Here is a 21,318-nt window from a genome sequence, read left to right on the forward strand (position 1 = left end):
ATTTAAAAAGGGAAGTAAATCTGAACCGGGTAATTACAGACAAGTAAGTCATACATCTATAGTGGGAAAGTACTGGAAGGTATTTTAAGGGATAGACTACAGGAGTTCCTTGAAACCAATAATGTTATTAATAGGAACCAACACGGATTTGCGAAGGATAGATAATGTCAAAATAACTTTACCACTTAACGGACGATTTTTCCCTTCAAAAAGCGTTAAAATAAATTTTCATAAAGTTGAAAAAGTATTTAAAATATTTAAACATTATATTATGCACATCTGCATAACGGATCTCCTTATCAAAAACGGGGGAAGAGGGTAGGATGGCGCAGTTGCATGAAATCTGACCATGCCAGTTAAGTGGTTAATAGGCTTTTATAAAACAGTTTGTGTAAACCTAGGTCAAGGTAAAGAGGTGGATGTAATCTTTTTAGACTTTGCTAAAGCTTTCAATACAGTATCTCACATAAGACTAATCTACAAGTTAAGAGATCTTGGGCTAGCGAACACATTATGCATTTGGGTGAGTAATTGGTAGGATAAAAGGGAGCAGTGAGTGGTGGTAAATGGAAATTTTTCTAAATGGTCTGTACTTGGACCACTATTCAACATTTCTAAAAAAATTATCTAGTAGCAGGTCTAGAAAGCAGTGTGTCAATTTTTGCAGACTATACCAAATTGTGTAAGGTTCTAAATTCAGTGGAGGATGCAGAGTCTCTTCAGAACGACTTATTTAATCTAGAAGCATGGGCTTTAAAATGGAGAATTTGTTTCAATATAGAAAAATGTAAGGTAATGCACTTCGGTAGCAAGAATAAGAACACTACTTACATACTAAACGGGGAGAAACTAGGGAATTCTGTACTGGAAAAAGATTTAGGGGTTCACATAGATAACAAACTTAACAGTAGTACCCAAAGTAGGAATGCAGCACATAAGGTATTAGCATGCATTAAGCGGGAAATTGATGCAAGGGATGAGAGTGTTATACTCCCACTATGAGGCCACATCTTGAATACTGTGTACAATTATGGGCACCATACTACAAAAAGAATATCCTGGAACTAAAAAAGGTTCAGAGACGAGCAACCAAACTGATAAAGGGGATGGGGACTCTAGAATACGAGGAAAGACTTGCTAGGCTAGGCAGGTTTACATTGGAAAAAAGGAGGAGATTAAGAGGGGACACTATTAACATTTACAAATATACAGGTGGAGCAATGCTAGTCGTGGTTCCATCTGTGCCTAAGCGCACCTAAACACAGACAGCATCTCCGTTCGGGCTGGCGCGCGCACCCGTGACGGAGACGTGCACCATTCTAGTGAATGGGAGAGAGAGTCTGTGCACTACCGACGGGGATAGACGGATGGATCGCCTAGCCAAGCCGGGAGTGCCTCAGATGATCTGATTGATCTGTATTAGGGGTCAATACACAAAGCTAGCGGGGGATTTGTTTTTGGCAAGATCATCAAAAATGACACGTGTGCAGAGGGCATGGGACACTGCAGGTTGTCCTGGTCATCAGTGATTTAAACAGCCCCGTTTCCGTGCGAAAATGGCACTGTTTCTACCGAAAACACACAGGTTTCACTGAACCCGTGTGCTTTCGGGAGAAAGGGCATTTTTACAGGCGATCAATATGGATAGCCTGTAAGAAAAAAAACAAAACCAAAAAAAATAAGAATTTACTCACCGGTAATTCTATTTCTCGTAGTCCGTAGTGGATGCTGGGACTCCGTAAGGACCATGGGGAATAGCGGCTCCGCAGGAGACTGGGCACAACTAAAAGAAAGCTTTTGGTCTAACTGGTGTGCACTGGCTCCTCCCTCTATGACCCTCCTCCAGACTTCAGTTAGGATACTGTGCCCGGAAGAGCTGACACAATAAGGAAGGATTTTGAATCCCGGGTAAGACTCATACCAGCCACACCAATCACACCGTATAACTCGTGATACAATACCCAGTTAACAGTATGACAACAACTGAGCCTCTCAGATGGCTCAACAATAACCCTTTAGTTAAACAATAACTATATACAAGTATTGCAGACAATCCGCACTTGGGATGGGCGCCCAGCATCCACTACGGACTACGAGAAATAGAATTACCGGTGAGTAAATTCTTTTCTCCTACACTACTTCATGGCAGCCCTTACTCTTGGGATTGTATCCCATTCCTAGACTTAGACAGGGAATCCTCTCAACACTTTAGGACCACCCACCTTGGGTATATAGCCCTGCTCCTCCCCTTCCTCCATTAGTCTTTTTCCTGTCTCCTAGCTTGACAGGGGATTATGTGTTTGATTTTTGAGAAACGTTTTTACCTCTATTCCCAGTAATACGCCTCTGTGTAGCCGTACTGGAAGAGGGTGGCTCCCTGGAGAAGGCAGAGTGTGCTTGGGGCGATTGTAAGTCCCCGCTGTTCAGCTTAAGGTGTCCGCCCGCTGTTTTGCTGCTGGTCCCTCTCCCTAGTGCCGCTGTCTGAAGCCGTTTCCCCGGGTGTTTTGCTCCGCTAGCCGCAGCGCCTGTATCTCCGGCGAGACCGGAAGTGCGGGTGGCCGGAAGGGCAGCGGGGCGAAGGGGAAGTGCGGCTGGCGGGCGGAAGCGCTGTGAGAGACAGCGTGCGGCGGTTGGCGGGCGGAAGTGCTGGGGCGGCCGTCCTGTAGCTGGGATGGTCTGCTCAGCGCCGCTCTCTATGATTGATTTGGAGCTTAAATATGGCGCTGCACACTAGGAGTGAGAGTCTCCTATAAGCTGGGCAGGTGTATGCTTACCAGCAGGATGGATAGAGAGCCTTCTCCCCATAAGCCGATGAGTGCCCGGAAGAGGTAAGTCCTCATAGAGGATATGGTTTTTGATTTTCTGCGTGGTTAGGATTTTAATGTAGTGCTACTGCTGTTCATTTTTTAGTGTGTCTCCTCCTAAGAAGAGGCTGTGCAAGAAGAGGCATATGGATATACAGTGTGCAGCATGCGATAAGATCTTTTCTTCTACTGAGAATGTGAAGTTCTGTGAGGACTGTATACAGAGTGACATTCAGCAGGCCAGTCAAACCAGTCAGATTCAGCAATTGAAGGACTGGATGAAGAGGTCTTTTGTTACGAGAGAACAGCTGGCTGATTTGCAGGGAAATAAGAGGTCTAGATCCCTGGCTAGTATTGACTCTCAGGACGAGACGGCCTCTTTGTATGCTGATTATCAGGTTTCCTCTAGTTCTGGGTCAGAAGAGAAGGAGGAAGTTAGAGAGTTCAATTTGGATCTCGTTGACAGTCTCTTAAAGAATATATTTAAGACCATGAACTATAGGCAAAAGGATAAAGGAGATGCAGATAAGGATGTCTTGTTTGGAGATAAGTCCAAAAGGAGCAGATACTTTCCGGTTCACAGAGCACTGAAGGATGTAGTGTCTAAGGAGTGGCAAAACATAGATAAGAGACTTGGAAGTATTAAACGAGTGGATCGGATGTTTCCAGTAGAAGATGAGCAATTTCTGGGCTGGTGCACAGTGCCTAAGATTGATGCGGCAGTGGCAGAAATGGTGTCTAAAACTACGATTCTGTTAGAGGACGGAGCTGTCCTTAAGGATGGCATGGATAAGCGTATGGAGAGTGCGCTAAAAAAATTACATATGTCCTCGGCAGTATCCTTAAGGTCCGGTGTGGCTGTTGCATCTGTCTCCAGAGCTTTGAGAGTTTGGGGATCAGTGTTGTCCACAGATATTGAAGAGAAAATCTCAAGGCAATATTTGCAGAGAAGCCTGGGTATTATGCTCAAGGGCATAGAGTATCTGTGCGAAGCTTCTTTGGATGTGTTAGATTTCGCAGCGAAATCCATGGCGGCAGGTGTTATGGCTAGAAGAGCTTTGTGGCTTAGATCATGGTCGGCGGATATGCATTCCAAGAACCGGTTGGTGTCATTACCGTATGAGGGTTCCCTATTATTTGGAAATAAGCTTGAGGCTATTATACAAAAGATGTCAGGGGGTAAGTCAGCGAGGCTGCCTCAGGACAAGAGGAATAAATTTCCGTTTCCTTCTTCTAAACAACAATTTAAGGAAGCGAGAAGTTATAGGCCGGGGCGAGCTTATATGGGAAGGTATTCCTCGGGGACGAATAGGCAGTCCTTTTGCCAGGCCTATAGGAGAGGTGGACGGAGACAATGACTGTCGCGAAGTTCTGGTATCCTTTCCGGTGGGAGCCAGGCTTCAGAAGTTTGCCAGTCTCTGGCAGTATTCAATTCAGGACACTTGGGTACTGGATGTGATATCTCAGGGATACCGGATAGAGTTTTCCGAAGTTCCAAAGAGGGACAAATTTGTGAGTTCAAGAAGCCCAGCTGCGAGTCTGGAACTAAAGGCTCTGGAAGACAGTTTGGAAAAATTGATCCAGGTGAATGCGGTAGAGCCTGTTCCTCCTTCAGAAAGAAAGAGGGGGTTTTATTCCAGAATTTTTCTGATAAGAAAGGCGTCGGGAGATTTCAGAACGATACTAGATCTCAGACAGCTCAACGATTATGTAAAGACGATAAAATTTCGTATGGAGACGATGAAATCCATTCTGTCAGGGGTAAGGAAGGAGGATTTCCTAGCGTCCATAGACCTAGAGGATGCTTACTTTCATGTGCCGGTACACACACGGCACAGAAGATACCTGAGGTTTTCGGTCATGGACAAGCATTTTCAGTTTACGTGCCTCCCTTTCGGTCTGAAATCGTCTCCAAGGATATTTACCAAGGTACTGTCGGCACTGGTAACCGTAATAAGAGGTCAAAGAATTGCAATTTGGGCATATCTAGACGATCTACTAGTGTGCGGAGAGTCAAAACAGGAAGTAAAGATGGCGTTAGAAGTGACGCTGCAGATCCTACAAGAACATGGCTGGTTAATAAATTGGAAGAAAAGTCAACTAGAACCAAGACAAGAAATTCAGTTTCTCGGAGTACAGGTGGATACTGCCAATTATACAATAGGTCTGTCAGAAGAAAGATGCTCGAAGATTCGGAGTCTGGCTTCTTTGCTAAGGGAATGCAACAGTGTGACTCTGCGTCAGGGGATGAGTCTTTTGGGTATGATGGCCTCCTCCATAGACGTGGTCCCGTGGGCAAGATGGCGGATGAGGGACCTTCAGCTAGAGATACTAGGCTATTGTCGGAGACGTTATTCCCTGAATCATCGCATAGGGTTAAGTCAAGGGGCAAAACGTTCTCTAGACTGGTGGATGGAAACCGAGCTGGTCGACAGGAAGACGACTCTGTCGGATCGTCACTTCCTCATTCTAACAACAGATGCAAGTGCAGTCGGTTGGGGGGCACACTTGTTGCAACAGAACTGCCAAGGAAGGTGGAACCACCAGGAGAGAAGATTATCCTCAAACCACAGGGAAATGAGAGCTGTGTGGAAGGCGATGAAATATTTCCAGAAGCAGTTACAGGGGAAACATCTCAGGATATTTTCAGACAATGTAGCAGTGGTAGCCTATCTCAATCGGCAAGGAGGCACCAGAAGTCATGTATTAATGGAAGAGGTGTCAAACATACTTTATTGGGCGGAACGTCATCTAGAATCCCTATCAGCACTACATGTTCCCGGAGTAGACAATTACGTGGCAGATTTCCTCAGCAGACAAGAGGTGTTACCGGGAGAGTGGGAATTGAACGACGCAGTGTTCAATCAGATTGTTCAAAGGTTCGGCCAGCCACAGGTGGATCTGATGGCCACACACGTCAATACGAAAGTTCCTCTGTTCTTCTCCCGATATCATCTCCCAGGATCAAGCGGGGTGGATGTCTTCTCTCTCCCATGGGGGTTCAGACTAGCATATGTTTTCCCTCCGTTTCCAATGATTGCACGTATCCTAAGGAAGATCAGAGAAGAGAGGGCGCAGGTCATAATAGTTCTTCCATATTGGCCAAAGAGAGCGTGGTTTCCTTCAGTACTGAGGATGGCGGCAGGGGAACCTTTGACGTTGCCGCTAATAACGGATCTGTTGCATCAGGGTCCATTGCTGCACCCGAATTTGCGACAACTGCATTTGACGGCATGGAAATTGAACGGCAATTATTGAGAGATAAAGGGTTGTCTGAGCAAGTTGTTAATTTGTTGATTCAGTCGAGAAAGAAGGTATCCTCTAAGATCTACTATAGAGTCTGGAAAACTTTCATTTCCTGGTCGGGCTCAAGATTTAACCCGCAGGAAGCAGACACATCGCAGGTCCTTCAATTCTTGTTTGATGGATTTGAGAAGGGGCTGGCGGTATCTACCATCAAGGTCCAGATAGCAGCACTGAGTGTCCTATTGGAGAGAAGATTATCTGATGAGAGCTTAGTGAGGAAGTTCTGTCAGGCAATTAAAAGGATAAGACCTCGCTTCAGGTCGGTGGTCGCTCCGTGGGATCTGAATTTAGTTTTAAATTCATTAATGTTGTCTCCGTTTGAGCCATTGCAGGACGTCTCAGTTAAATTTCTAACTTGGAAAGTAGTGTTCCTGGTAGCCATTACGTCAGCCAGAAGAGTTGGAGAGCTACAGGCCCTGTGGTCAGAGGAGCCCTACCTTAATTTCCTTCCGGGTAGACTTGTTTTAAGGACGAATCCAGAATTTTTGCCTAAGGTGGTGTCAGATTTCCATTTGAATCAAGACATCGTGTTACCATCATTCTACCCACAGCCGCAGAATGAGGAGGAGAAGAGAATGCATAGTTTGGATCTAATCAGAGCAATTTCAGTATATCTGGACAGAGTGAAGGAGTTCCGTAAGACGAAACACCTGTTTGTGCTATATTCAGGTGCAAGGAAGGGTGAGAAACCTACGAAACAGACCATCTCCAGATGGATCACAGAACTCCTGGCGTTTATTTACAAACAGAATGGTCAAGAGGTTCCGGAGCAGCTAAAGGCACACTCTACCAGGGCCATGGCAGCTTCCTGGGCTAAGAAGGCAAGGCTTTCGGCGAAGGATATATGTGCAGCAGCCACATGGTCTTCTATGCATACATTCTCCAGTCATTATGCGGTGGATGTTATGGAGGCACACTTTGGGAAACGTGTCTTTGATGCAGCATTGAATTAAACAAATTATAGTTTTCAGCATTGACAAGATGTCTGGTATTTTTTTATTGCCCTCCCTATATTGAGTGTTGGTATATCCCAAGAGTAAGGGCTGCCATGAAGTAGTGTAGGAGAAAAAAGCAAATTATACTTACCGATAATTTCATTTCTCCGAGGTACTTCATGGCAGCCTACAATATACCCTCCCTTAGTGAAGTTTAAATATAGTCTGGTCACAGGAGACACTCAAAAGACTAATGGAGGAAGGGGAGGAGCAGGGCTATATACCCAAGGTGGGTGGTCCTAAAGTGTTGAGAGGATTCCCTGTCTAAGTCTAGGAATGGGATACAATCCCAAGAGTAAGGGCTGCCATGAAGTACCTCGGAGAAATGAAATTATCGGTAAGTATAATTTGCTTTTATTTTCTCCGACGTCCTAAGTGGATGCTGGGACTCCGTAAGGACCATGGGGATTATACCAAAGCTCCCAAACGGGCGGGAGTGTGCGGATGACTCTGCAGCACCGAATGGGCAAACTCTAGGTCCTCCTCAGCCAGGGTGTCAAACTTGTAGAATTTAGCAAATGTGTTTGACCCCGACCAAGTAGCTGCTCGGCAAAGTTGTAGAGCCGAGACCCCTCGGGCAGCCGCCCAAGAAGAGCCCACCTTTCTCGTGGAATGGGCTTTCACCGATTTAGGATGCAGCAGTCCAGCCGCAGAATGTGCAAGCTGAATCGTACTACAGATCCAGCGAGCAATAGTCTGCTTTGAAGCAGGTGCACCCAACTTGTGGGGCGCATACAGGATAAATAGCGAGTCAGTCTTTCTGACTCCAGCTGTCCTGGAAACAAATTTTCAGGGCCCTGACTACATCCAACAACTTGGAAGCCTCCAAGTCTTTAGTAGCCGCAGGCACCACGATAGGTTGGTTCAGATGAAAGGCTGATACCACCTTAGGGAGAAATTGGGGACGAGTCCTCAATTCTGCCCTATCCATATGGAAAATCAGATAAGGGCTTTTACATGACAAAGCCGCCAATTCTGACACACGCCTGGCCGAAGCCAAGGCCAACAACATGACCACTTTCCACGTGAGATATTTCAATTCCACGGTTTTAAGTGGCTCAAACCAATGTGACTTTGGGATCTCAACGTGGTGTTGGATTTCCTAAGGTGCCACTGGAGGCACAAAAGGGGGCTGAATATGCAGCACTCCCTTAACAAAAGTCTGAACTTCAGGTAGTGAAGCCAGTTCTCTCTGGAAGAAAATCGATAGAGCCGAAATCTGGACCTTAATGGAACCCAATTTTAGGCCCATAGTCACCCCAGACTGTAGGAAGTGCAGAAAACGGCCCAGCTGAAATTCCTCCATTGGGGCCTTCCTGGCCTCACACCACGCAACATATTTTCGCCAAATGCGGTGATAATGGTTTGCGGTCACTTCTTTCCTAGCTTTAATCAGCGTAGGAATGACTTCCTCCGGAATGCCCTTTTCCTTCAGGATCCGGTGTTCAACCGCCATGCCGTCAAACGCAGCCTTGGTAAGTCTTGGAACAGACAGGGACCCTGCTGCAGCAGGTCCTGTCTGAGCGGCAGAGGCCATGGGTCCTCTGAGATCATTTCTTGAAGTTCCGGGTACCAAGCTCTTCTTGGCCAATCCGGAACAATGAGTATAGTTCTTACTCCTCTTCTCCTTATTATCCTCAGTACCTTTGGTATGAGAGGAAGAGGAGGGAACACATAAACCAACCGGTACACCCACGGTGTCACTAGAGCGTCCACAGCTATCGCCCGAGGGTCTCTTGACCTGGCGCAATATCTTTCTAGCTTTTTGTTTAGGTGGGACGCCATCATGTCCACCTGTGGCCTTTCCCAACAGTTTACAATCAGTTGGAAGACTTCTGGATGAAGTCCCCACTCTCCCGGGTGGAGGTCGTGCCTGCTGAGGAAGTCTGCTTCCCAGTTGTCCACTCCCGGAATAAACACTGCTGACCGTGCTAACACGTGATTTTCCGCCCATCGGAGAATCCTTGTGGCTTCTGCCATCGCCGTCCTGCTTCTCGTGCCGCCCTGTCGGTTTACATGGGCGACTGCCGTGATGTTGTCTGACTGGATCAGTACCGGCTGGTTTTGAAGCAGGGGTTTTGCCTGACTTAGGGCATTGAAAATGGCCCTCAGTTCCAGAATATTTATGTGTAGGGAAGTCTCCTGACTTGACCATAGTCCTTGGAAGTTTCTTCCCTGTGTGACTGCCCCCCAGCCTCGAAGGCTGGCATCCGTGGTCACCAGGACCCAGTCCTGTATGCCGAATCTGCGGCCCTCTTGAAGATGAGCACTTTGCAGCCACCACAGCAGAGACACCCTGGTCCTTGGAGACAGGGTTATCAGCCGATGCATCTGAAGATGCGATCCGGACCACTTGTCCAACAGGTCCCACTGAAAGGTTCTTGCATGGAACCTGCCGAATGGAATTGCTTCGTAGGAAGCTACCATCTTTCCCAGGATCCGCGTGCAGTGATGCATCGACACCTGTTTTGGTTTTAGGAGGCCTCTGACTAGAGATGACAGCTCCTTGGCCTTCTCCTCCGGGAGAAACACTTTTTTCTGTTCTGTGTCCAGAACCATCCCCAGGAACAGTAGACGTGTCGTAGGGACCAGCTGTGACTTTGGAATATTTAGAATCCAGCCGTGCTGTTGTAGCACCTCCCGAGATAGTGCTACCCCGACCAACAACTGCTCCCTGGACCTCGCCTTTATCAGATCATCGTCCAAGTACGGGATAATTAAAACTCCCTTCTTTCGAAGGAGTATCATCATTTCGGCCATTACCTTGGTAAAGACCCTCGGAGCCATGGATATACCAAACGGCAACGTCTGGTATTGGTAATGACAATCGTGTACCACAAATCTGAGGTACTCCTGGTGAGGATGGTAAATGGGGACATGCAGGTAAGCATCCTTGATGTCCAGTGATACCATGTAATCCCCCTCGTCCAGGCTTGCAATAACCGCCCTGAGCGATTCCATCTTGAACTTGAATTTTTTTTATATATGTGTTCAAGGATTTCAAATTTAAAATGGGTCTCACCGATCCGTCCGGTTTCGGTACCACAAACATTGTGGAATAGTAACCCCGTCCTTGTTGAAGTAGGGGCACCTTGAATATCACCTGCTGGGAATACAGCTTGTGAATTGCCTCTAGCACTGCCTCCCTGCCTGAGGGAGTTGTTGGCAAGGCAGATTTGAGGAAACGGCGGGGGGGAGAAGTCAAGAATTCCAGCTTGTACCCCTGAGATACTACTTGAAGGATCCAGGGATCCACCCGTGAGCGAGCCCACTGATTGCTGAAATTTTTGAGACGGGCCCCCACCGTACCTGGCTCCGCCTGTGGAGCCCCAGCGTCATGCGGTGGACTTGGAGGAAGCGGGGGAGGACTTTTGCTCCTGGGTACTGGCTGTATGCTGCAGCTTTTTCCCTCTACCTCTGGGCAGAAAGGACGCGCCTTTAACCCGCTTGCCCTTATGGGGCCGAAAGGACTGTCCTGATAATACGGTGCTTTCTTTGGCTGTGAGGGAACATGGGGTAAAAAATGCAGACTTCCCAGCTGTTGCTGTGGAAACGAGGTCCGAGAGACCATCCCCGAACAACTCCTCACCCTTATAAGGCAAAACTTCCATGTGCCTTTTAGAATCTGCATCACCTGTCCACTGCCGAGTCCATAACCCTCTCCTGGCAGAAATGGACATTGCACTTATTTTAGATGCCAGCCGGCAAATATCCCTCTGTGCATCTCTCATGTATAAGACTGCGTCTTTAATATGCTCTACGGTTAGCAATATAGTGTCCCTGTCTAGGGTATCAATATTTTCCGACAGGGAATCTGACCACGCAGCACTGCACATCCATGCTGAAGCAATAGCTGGTCTCAGTATAATACCCTTGTGTGTATATACAGACTTCAGCATAGCCTCCTGCTTTCTATCAGCAGGCTCCTTTAGGGCGGCCGTATCCGGAGACGGTAGTGCCACCTTCTTTGACAAGCGTGTGAGCGCTTTATCCACCCTAGGGGATGTTTCCCAACGTGACCTATCCTCGGGCGGGAAAGTGTACGTCATTAGTAACCTTTTAGAAATTACCAGTTTCTTATCGGGGGAAGCCCACGCTTCTTCACACACTTCATTTAACTCCTCAGATGGAGGAAAAACTACTGGTAGTTTTTTCTCTCCAAACATAATACCCTTTTTTGTGGTACCTGGGGTAACATCAGAAATGTGCAACACATTTTTCATAGCCTCAATCATGTAACGTGTGGCCCTATTGGAAGTTACATTAGTCTCATCGTCGTCGACACTGGAGTCAGTATCCGTGTCGACATCTGTGTCTGCCATCTGAGGTAGCGGGCGTTTTAGAGCCCCTGATGGCTTTTGAGACGCCTGGGCAGGCACAGGCTGAGAAGCCGGCTGTCCCATATTTGGTATGTCGTCAAACCTTTTATGTAAGGAGTCGACACGGTCACGTAATTCCTTCCACATAACCATCCACTCAGGTGTCGGCCCCGCAGGGGGTGACATCACATTTATAGGCATCTGCTCCGCCTCCACATAAGCCTCCTCATCAAACATGTCGACACAGCCGTACCGACACACCGCACACACACCGGGAATGCTCTGACAGAGGACAGGACCCCACAAAGCCCTTTGGGGAGACAGAGTATGCCAGCACACACCAGAGCGCTATATAACCCAGGGATTAACACTATAACGGAGTGTTTTCCTTTATAGCTATATTATATATATATATATATATATATATATATATATATATATATATATATATATATATATACATATATATATATATATATATATATATATATATTTATTGCTGCGCCTAAATTTAGTGCCCCCCCTCTCTTTTTTACCCTTTTGTAGCTTGAAACTGCAGGGGAGAGCCAGGGAGTGATCCTTCCAGCGGAGCTGTGAGGGAAAAATGGCGCCAGTGTGCTGAGGGAGATAGCCCCGCCCCTTTTTCGGCTGACTTTTCACCCGCTTTTTTTATGGATTCTGGCAGGGGTATTCATCACATATATAGCCTCTGGGACTATATATTGTGATTTTTTGCCAGCCAAGGTATTAATATTGCTGCTCAGGGCGCCCCCCCCCAGCGCCCTGCACCCACCAGTGACCGGAGTGTGAGGTGTGCATGAGGAGCAATGGCGCACAGCTGCAGTGCTGTGCGCTACCTTGTTGAAGACCGAAGTCTTCTGCCGCCGATTTTCCGGACCATCTTCATGCTTCTGGCTCTGTAAGGGGGACGGCGGCGCGGCTCCGGGACCGGACGATCGAGGTCGGGTCCTGTGTTCGATCCCTCTGGAGCTAATGGTGTCCAGTAGCCTAAGAAGCCCAAGCTAGCTGCAAGCAGGTAGGTTCGCTTCTTCTCCCCTTAGTCCCTCGTAGCAGTGAGTCTGTTGCCAGCAGATCTCCCTGAAAATAAAAAACCTAAAATATACTTTCTTTTCTAGGAGCTCAGGAGAGCCCCTAGTGTGCATCCAGCTCAGCCGGGCACAAGATTCTAACTGAAGTCTGGAGGAGGGTCATAGAGGGAGGAGCCAGTGCACACCAGTTAGACCAAAAGCTTTCTTTTAGTTGTGCCCAGTCTCCTGCGGAGCCGCTATTCCCCATGGTCCTTACGGAGTCCCAGCATCCACTTAGGACGTCAGAGAAAAAACACTGGTGAAACATCGGGAGCAATCGCTGTTTTACCTGGCCTAATGGGCATGTTGCGGATTCAGCCTCCTTATGTGCCACCTGTGGCCCCTTGGGATCTGTCTGTGGTTCCGGAGGCCTTGCAAGAGTGTCCGTTTTGCTTTCCCTTAAGGTGTTTTTGCTGGCTATCGCGTCAGCTAGAAGGGTCTCGGACTTGGGTGCCTTATCCTATAAGTCCCCCTATCTGATTTTTCACCGTGATCGGGTGGTTCTTAGAACGCGTCCGGGTTATTTACCTAAGGTGGTGTCTTTCCTTCCACCTTAAATCGGGAGATTGTGGTTCCGGCCTTTGCCTCTCTTTAATTGTCTTCCAAATAGCAGTCTTTGGTTGTGGTATGGGATCTCCGTATCTATGTGAAGAGAACATCCTCCATTAGGAAATCTGATTCTCTTTTTGTACTGTTTGGTTTTCACAAGCGTGGCTGGCCTGCTAACAAGCAGACCTTGGCCAGATGGATTAGAATGGTGATTGCACATGCTTATGTACAGGACTGTCCTTCCAGCTCCTGCTACCATTAAAGCCCATTCTACTCGGTCTGTAGGACCTTCTTGGGCGGCCCACCGTGGTGCGACCCTTGATCAATTGTGCAAGGCGGCTACATGGTCCTCAGTGAACACGTTCATAAGGTTCTATGCCTTCGATACTTCCGCCTCCCAGGATGCTTCCTTTGGATGCCGGGTTCTTGTGCCCGCTACAGTTCGTCCCCTCCCATAAGGAACCGCTTTAGGACATCCCCAATGTCTATCCTTGTGGAGCCCAGTGTACCCCGCAGCAGAAAAAGATTTATGGTAAGAACTTACCCTTGTTAAAACTCTTTCTGCGAGGTACATTGGGCTCCACAATGCGCCCACCCTGACGCACTTGGCTTCTTTGGGTTGGTATGGCATTAGCCGCTGACACCCTCCCCTGTGGTAAGTGTGTGGTCTATGTGGCTACTCATGTTTGTCATCTCTGGTACCTGCTACTGCATTGGGCTGGTTAACGAAACAGAGCTCCTGTGCACGGGGTGATATAGGAGGGGGCGCTATACATCTTGGGAAGAAGGTCACAGCTTTGAGTCGGTTGGTGCCTCGGCTCAAAATCCTACTCTACACCCCGATGTTAAAGACTTGTGGAGCCCAGTGTACCCCGCAGCAGAAATGGGAGTTAAAAAAAAAAAAAGGTATGCTCTCTACATCGCTAAGCTACTCATTGGGCCTAATTCAGATCTAATCGCAGCAGAAAATTTGTTAGCTAATGGGCAAACCCATGTGCACTGCAGGGGGGGGGGGTTGGTGGGGGGGGACAGATATAACATGTGCAGAGGGTTAGATTTGGATTGAGTGGATTCAAACTGAAATCTAAATTGCAGTGTAAGAATAAAGCAGCCAGTATTTACCCTGCACAGAAACAATATAACCTGCACAAATCTAACTCTCTCCACAAATGTTATATCTGCCACACCTGCAATGCACATGGTTTTGCCCACTGGCAAACAAATTTGCTGATGTGATCAGATCTGAATTAGGCCCATTGTCTCAACTGACTTGGAAGTCTGTTCAAGTTCAGCTTTCCAACTCAATTAAAAAGGTAAAAAAATAAACACAATGTTAAAGTTTCTTCGGTTTCATCCTACATAGTACTGACCTGAAGCAAGAACTCGCAGAGTTTTAGCCACTCCACCCCAAGGAGCTCCTATAGCCACAAAGGAGTGAATATATTTGTTTTTCCAATCCTGGGTTTGATGGTTGAGGAAATAAAGCGTGTACAGATTGCCCATGCTGTGTGCAATGAGTGACACTGGGCTTGCATATGTCTCATACATCGTTTCTATTAGCTTCTGTAAAGCTTCAAAATATTCTGTGTTCTCATCTAGGAAAGAGGAAATACAAACTCGAGTTAAGCATATGTTGTAATACATAACCCTTGATGCAACATGGTATATGCAATATCTTACTAGGAAAATCAAAGAATATCAACATTTCCTGAGGTATTCCTGGGTCACGTACATGTCTTGGAAGTCTGAGACTTCAGTATAAACAGCAGAGATCAATATTCCTTAAAACATACAAGGAGGCAGATTTTTGTCACCTGCTCTATCCTGAAATTTACACATTTTGGTACTTTGTGGTAGACTATTATAAAAACGGGAATACATATTCCTCTTCATCATCCGGGATTTGTATATTTGGGATCGGCATGGAGCACTCAGACTTCTGTGCTGCAGCTATAATGTACATTAGCAATCTATGTATTTTGGTCTAGCTAGACACTGGGTTGCATTCGGGACTTTATGATCATTCAGCAAATCAGACCGCCATTTGGACTTTGTTCATTAATTACAGCAATTTTTTGTGTCTGAATTCAAATCGGAACAAGGATCTGGGATATTCCTTCCTTCATTGGGGGATGGGTAAAATCGCCCTTTTTGGGTGTTTCTATCCCATTTAATTTATGTTCAATGTCTGTTATGTCAGTTGTTATTTTTGCGTTTATACCAGTATTAGGTTTTAATAGACAAGAGATTTGTCTCCTATCTTGGATTACTCTATTATCCTTCTATATATTTTTAATAAAAGCTTTCTTGGATTACCTCTCTCTCATTTCATACATACATACATACAGATATTAACTACATTATACATACGATCATCTAATACTCTAGCCGGAAGATAAGCGCAGTGTGACACTTTTTCCCCCAAAATTGTTTACCCCAGCCTTCCAACGGCTGCCACTGGAAATTCAAAAATAGGATTTTAATACCTACCGGTAAAACCTTTTCTCGAAGTCCATAAGGGATATTGGGGGAAACTAGTACAATGGGGTATAGACGTGGTCCAAAGGAGCCAGTGCACTTTACATTTTCTCACTGGGTGTGCTGGCTCCTCCCCTCTATGCCCCCTCCCACAGGCAGTTATAGATAAAAAAAACATGCCCGAAGGAGAAAGGACATCTATGAGAAAAGGAACATGATACCAGAAAGTGTGGTGAGATTTACACACCAGCACACCACGAACATACAACAACCAGCAACAGCTGAACAGGTAACTAAAGAACAAGAACCTGCAGAGAAGCCCACGCACGGAGGTGGGTGCCCAATATCCCTTATGGACTATGAGAAAAGGATTTAACGGCAGGTATTAAAATCCTATTTTCTCCGGCAGGGTCCACAGGATAACAATGGGATATGATGGAGCGACAGCGGATTTGCACCAGTCAAAACTTTCCGGCCTCCCAGCATACAACGGTACCGTCCATATATCCCCGCCCCCTGGCTCAGGCAAATCAGTTTTTTGTTTGGTGCGGCAGGAGCCGGACCATGGTCAGAGGGCTGCTGTTTTTCTGCAGCCCTAAGCTTTCTTATTTTATTTCTATAGTCTTACTATTTTTCTTGAGTGATCTTTCTAAACAGCGTCTTACACGCATATTAGAAAGTCACTCCAACAACTCTCCGCCGGACCACGACAACGCTTACTCACGAGTACAGTGCTGTTTCAGCGGGCGTCAGTGTCAGATATACTAGCAGGTCCCTCGGACGTTACCAGGCTGTGGCCGGAGCACAGGGAGAAGGTAAGGCATCGGTTCCGCTTAGAAGAGGAATACGGACACAGCTGCACTGTTTTGGGAAGGAGACTACCAAACAGTAGCTGACGTGCTGCCACCATGGGTGCTCCAGCGCTAGGCCTTAGGGATCATAGGCTCCAGGAATAGCATGAGGCCGCGATCCCTAGGGTTGATGTCAGCAGGAGGAGTCAGATGCTCTCCTGGTGGCCCCCACCCCCGGTTCATGACCAGTTTCTGTCGAGTCTCCTGCCATGAACTGTTTCCTCGCTTCCGTCTCAAATGCTACCAGAGGGGACTCGGTCGCAGTATAGGCCGCTGCGTCAGTGTTCACTAAGCGCTTCCACCGGAGATCCGGTCGCATCATAGGCGGCTGTGTGATCACTGCGTCTGTGTTCACTGAACGTTACCATAAGACCGGTGCGTCTGTGTTCACTGAGCGTCTGTGTCCACTATAGGTTCCTGGAGTGGCAGTGTACACTAGTAGCATCTGGATCCACTCAGCATTCGCTAACGTATTGATCGATCACTGGAAGAGAGGAGAGTCTCCCTGTATCCCACTCTAATGATTACGGGCTATACAGCACTAAATTTCTATCTACTTTGTCAAGTACGAATAGTTAAGTACCTATTGCATATGAGTCTGTGTACATTTACTGTAGTTTTCTTTGCATTGCGTCTGAATACGTTAGATCTGTTTATACAGGATTCCGTAAATGTTCGCCTACATACTTTAAAAAAGTGTAGTTGATGATATGCTCATATGACTAATATATAGAGATGTGCACCGTACATTTTTCGGGTTTTGTGTTTTGGATTCGGTTCCGCGGCCATGTTTTGGATTCGGACGCGTTTTGGCAAAATCTCCCTGAAATTTTTTTGCCGGATTCAGGTTTGTTTTTTTTAAAAAAAAAACCCCTCAAAAACAGCTTAAATCATAGAATTTGGGGGTCATTTTGATCCCATAGTATTATTAACCTCAACCATAATTTCCACTTATTTCCAGTCTATTCTGAACACCTCACAATATTATTTTTAGTCCTAAAATCTGCACCGAGGTCGCTGGATGACTAAGCTAAGCAACCCAAGTGGCCGGCACAAACACCTGGCCCATCTAGGAGTGGCACTGCAGTGTCAGACAGGATGGCACTTAAAAAAATTAGCCCCAAACATCACATGATGCAGAGATTTAAAAAAAAAGGTGCAAGATGGAATTGTCCTTTGGCCCTCCCATCCACCCTTATATTGTATAAACAGGACATGCACACTTTAACAAACCCATCATTTCAGTGACAGGGTCTGCCACGCGACTGTGGACAAAATGACTGGTTGGTTTGGGCCCCCACCAAAAAAGAAGCAATCAATCGCTCCTTGCACAAACTGGCTCTACAGAGGCAAGATGTCCACCTCCTCCTCATCATCCGATTCCTCACCCCTTTCACTGTGTACATCCCTCTCCTCACAGATTATTAATTCGTCCCCACTGGAATCCACCATCTCAGGTTCCTGTGTACTTTCTGGAGGCAATTGCTGGTGAATGTCTCCATGGAGGAATTGATTATAATTCATTTTGAAGAACATCATCTTCTCCACATTTTCTGGAAGTAACCTCGTACGCCGATTGCCGACAATGCGACCGGCTGCACTAAACACTCTTTCGGAGTACACACTGGAGGGGGGCAACTTAGGTAAAATTAAGCCAGATTGTGTAAGGGCCTCCAAATTGCCTCTTTTTCCTGCCAGTATACGTACGGACTGTCTGACGTGCCTACTTGGATGCGGTCACTCATATAATCCTCCACCATTCTTTCAATGGTGACAGAATCATATGCAGTGACAGTAGACGACATGTCAGTAATCGTTGGCAGGTCCTTCAGTCCGGACAAGATGTCAGCACTCGCTTCAGACTGCCCTGCATCACCGCCAGCGGGTGGGCTCGGAATTCTTAGCCTTTTCCTCGCAGCCCCAGTTGCGGGAGAACGTGAAGGAGGAGCTGTTGACGGGTCACGTTCCGCATGACTTGACAAGTGTCTCACCAGCAGGTCTTTGCACCTCTGCACACTTGTGTCTGCCGGAAAAAGAGATACAACGTAGGCTTTAAACCTAGGATCGAGCACGGTGGCCAAAATGTAGTGCTCTGATTTCAACAGATTGACCACCCGTGAATCCTGGTTAAGCGAATTAAGGGCTCCATCCACAAGTCCCACATGCCTAGCGGAATCGCTCCGTTTTAGCTCCTCCTTCAATCTCTCCAGCTTCTTCTGCAAAAGCCTGCTGAGGGGAATGACCTGACTCAGGCTGGTAGTGTCTGAACTGACTTCACGTGTGGCAAGTTCAAAGGGTTGCAGAACCTTGCACAACGTTGAAATCATTCTCCACTGCGCTTGAGTCAGGTGCATTCCCCCTCCTTTGCCTATATTGTAGGCAGATGTATAGGCTTGAATGGCCTTTTGCTGCTCCTCCATCCTCTGAAGCATATAGAGGGTTGAATTCCACCTCGTTACCACCTCTTGCTTCAGATGATGGCGGGGCAGGTTCAGGAGTGTTTGCTGGTGCTCCAGTCTTCGGCACGCGGTAGTTGAATGCTGAAAGTGGCCGGCAATTCTTTGGGCCACCGACAGCATCTCTTGCACGCCCGTCGTTTTTAAAAAAAATTCTGCACCACCAAATTCAATGCATGTGCAAAACATGGGACGTGCTGGAATTTGCCCACATGTAATGCACGCACAATATTGGTGGCATTGTCCGATGTCACAAATCCCCAGGAAAGTCCAATTGGGGTAAGCCATTCTGCGATGATGTTCCTCAGTTTCCGTAAGAGGTTGTTAGCTGTGTGCCTCTTATGGAAAGCGGTGATACAAAATGTAGCCTGCCTAGGAACGAGTTGGCGTTTGCGAGATGCTGCTACTGGTGCCGCCGCTGCTGTTCTTGCTGCGGGAGGCGATACATCTACCCAGTGGGCTGTCACAGTCATATAGTCCTGAGTCTGCCCTGCTCCACTTGTCCACATGTCCGTGGTTAAGTGGACATTGGGTACAACTGCATTTTTTAGGACACTGGTGACTTTTTCTGACGTCTGTGTACATTCTCGGTATCGCCTGCCTAGAGAAATGGAACCTAGATGGTATTTGGTACCGGGGACACAGTACCTCAAGCAATTCTCTAATTCCCTGTGAATTAACAGTGGATACCGGACACACATTTAACACCACCGCAGCTGCCAAGACCCGAGTTATCTGCTTTGCAGCAGGATGACTGCTGTGATATTTCATCTTCCTCGCAAAGGACTGTTGGACAGTCAATTGCTTACTGGAAGTAGTACAAGTGGTCTTCCGACTTCCCCTCTGGGATGACGATCGACTCCCAGCAGCAACAGCAGCAGTGCCAGCACCCAAAGTTTTTGAACTTGTCAATGACTTCTGATGAATGCGCTCCAGGTGACGTATAAGGGAGGATGTTCCTAGGTGGTTAACGTCCTTACCCCTACTTATTACAGCTTGACAAAGGCAACACACGGCTTGACACCTGTTGTACGCATTTCTGTTGAAATAATTCCACACCGAAGAGGTGATTTTTTTTGTAATTTGACCAGGCATGTCAATGGCCATATTCGTCCCACGGACAACAGGTGTCTCCCCGGGTGCCTGACTTAAACAAACCACCTCACCATCAGAATCCTCCTGGTCAAATTCCTCCTCAGCGCCAGCAACACCCATATCCTCATCCTGGTGTACTTCAAAAGTGACATCTTCAATTTGACTATCAGGAACTGGACTGCGGGTGCTCCTTTCAGCACTTGCAGGGGACGTGCAAATGGTGGAAGGCGCCACCTCTTCCCATCCAGTGTTGGGAAGGTCAGGCATCGCAACCGACACAATAGGACACTCCTTGGGGATTTTTGATTTAGAAGAATGCACAGTTCTTTGCTGTGCTTTTGCCAGCTTAAATCTTTTCATTTTTCTAGCGGGAGGAAGAGTGCTTCCATCCTCATGTGAAGCTGAACCACTAGCAATGAACATAGGCCAGGGCCTCAGCCGTTCCTTGCCACTCCGTGTCGTAAATGGCATATTGGCAAGTTTACGCTTCTCCTCAGACGCTTTTAATTTACATTTTTGGGTCATTTTACATGCTCTCTACTATGACATTGGGCATCGGCCTTGGCAGACGACGTTGATAGCATTTCATAGTCTCGGCCATGACTAGTGGCAGCAGCTTCAGCACGAGGTGGAAGTGGATCTTGATCTTTCCCTATTTTACCCTCCACATTTTTGTTCTCCATTTTTTAATGTGTGGAATTATATGCCAGTAATATATCAATAGCAATGGCCTACTGTACTGTACTATATATGTATAATGTTGGTCACCAAAATGCTGCACTGTAATACTAGAAGCTATAAAAAAGTATATATATTATTGTATTTATCAGTACAGAGCGGTGTAACTGTGATCCATGTGTCCTGACAAGCAGTATAGAAGCTATAGAAAAGTATATAATATTACTGTATATCAGTACAGAGCGGTGTAAATGTGATACATGTGTCCTGACAAGCAGTATAGTAGCTATAGAAAAGTATATATATTATTGTATATATCAGTACAGAGCGGTGTGACTGTGACCATGTGTCCTGACAAGCAGTATAGAAGCTATAGAAAAGTATATATATATTACTGTATATCAGTACAGAGCGGTGTAACTGTGACCCATGTGTCCTGACAAGCAGTATAGAAGCTATAGAAAAGTATATATATTACTGTATATCGGTACAGAGCGGTGTAACTGTGATCCATGTGTCCTGACAAGCAGTATAGAAGCTATAGAAAAGTATATATATATATATATATATTACCGTACATCAGTACAGAGCGGTGTAACTGTGACCCATGTGTCCTGACAAGCAGTATAGTAGCTATAGAAAAGTATATATATTATTGTATATAACAGTACAGAGCGGTGTAACTGTGACCCATGTGTC

At 46.6% G+C, this 21,318-nt stretch overlaps 1 protein-coding gene across 1 annotated transcript in view; it reads right to left on the reverse strand.

The window, feature by feature from the left end:
* The window catches only part of PLA2G15 (phospholipase A2 group XV), a 36,636-nt gene that overhangs the window by 7,161 nt on the left and 8,157 nt on the right, over positions 1-21,318 (reverse strand). Inside the window, exon 2 of the mRNA XM_063944220.1 lies at positions 14,432-14,656. Coding sequence (XP_063800290.1) covers positions 14,432-14,656 — 225 coding nt within the window. The remainder of the gene's footprint in view (positions 1-14,431; positions 14,657-21,318) is intronic.

Source organism: Pseudophryne corroboree, chromosome 11, assembly GCF_028390025.1.
Source record: "Pseudophryne corroboree isolate aPseCor3 chromosome 11, aPseCor3.hap2, whole genome shotgun sequence".
Taxonomy (NCBI): domain Eukaryota; kingdom Metazoa; phylum Chordata; class Amphibia; order Anura; family Myobatrachidae; genus Pseudophryne; species Pseudophryne corroboree.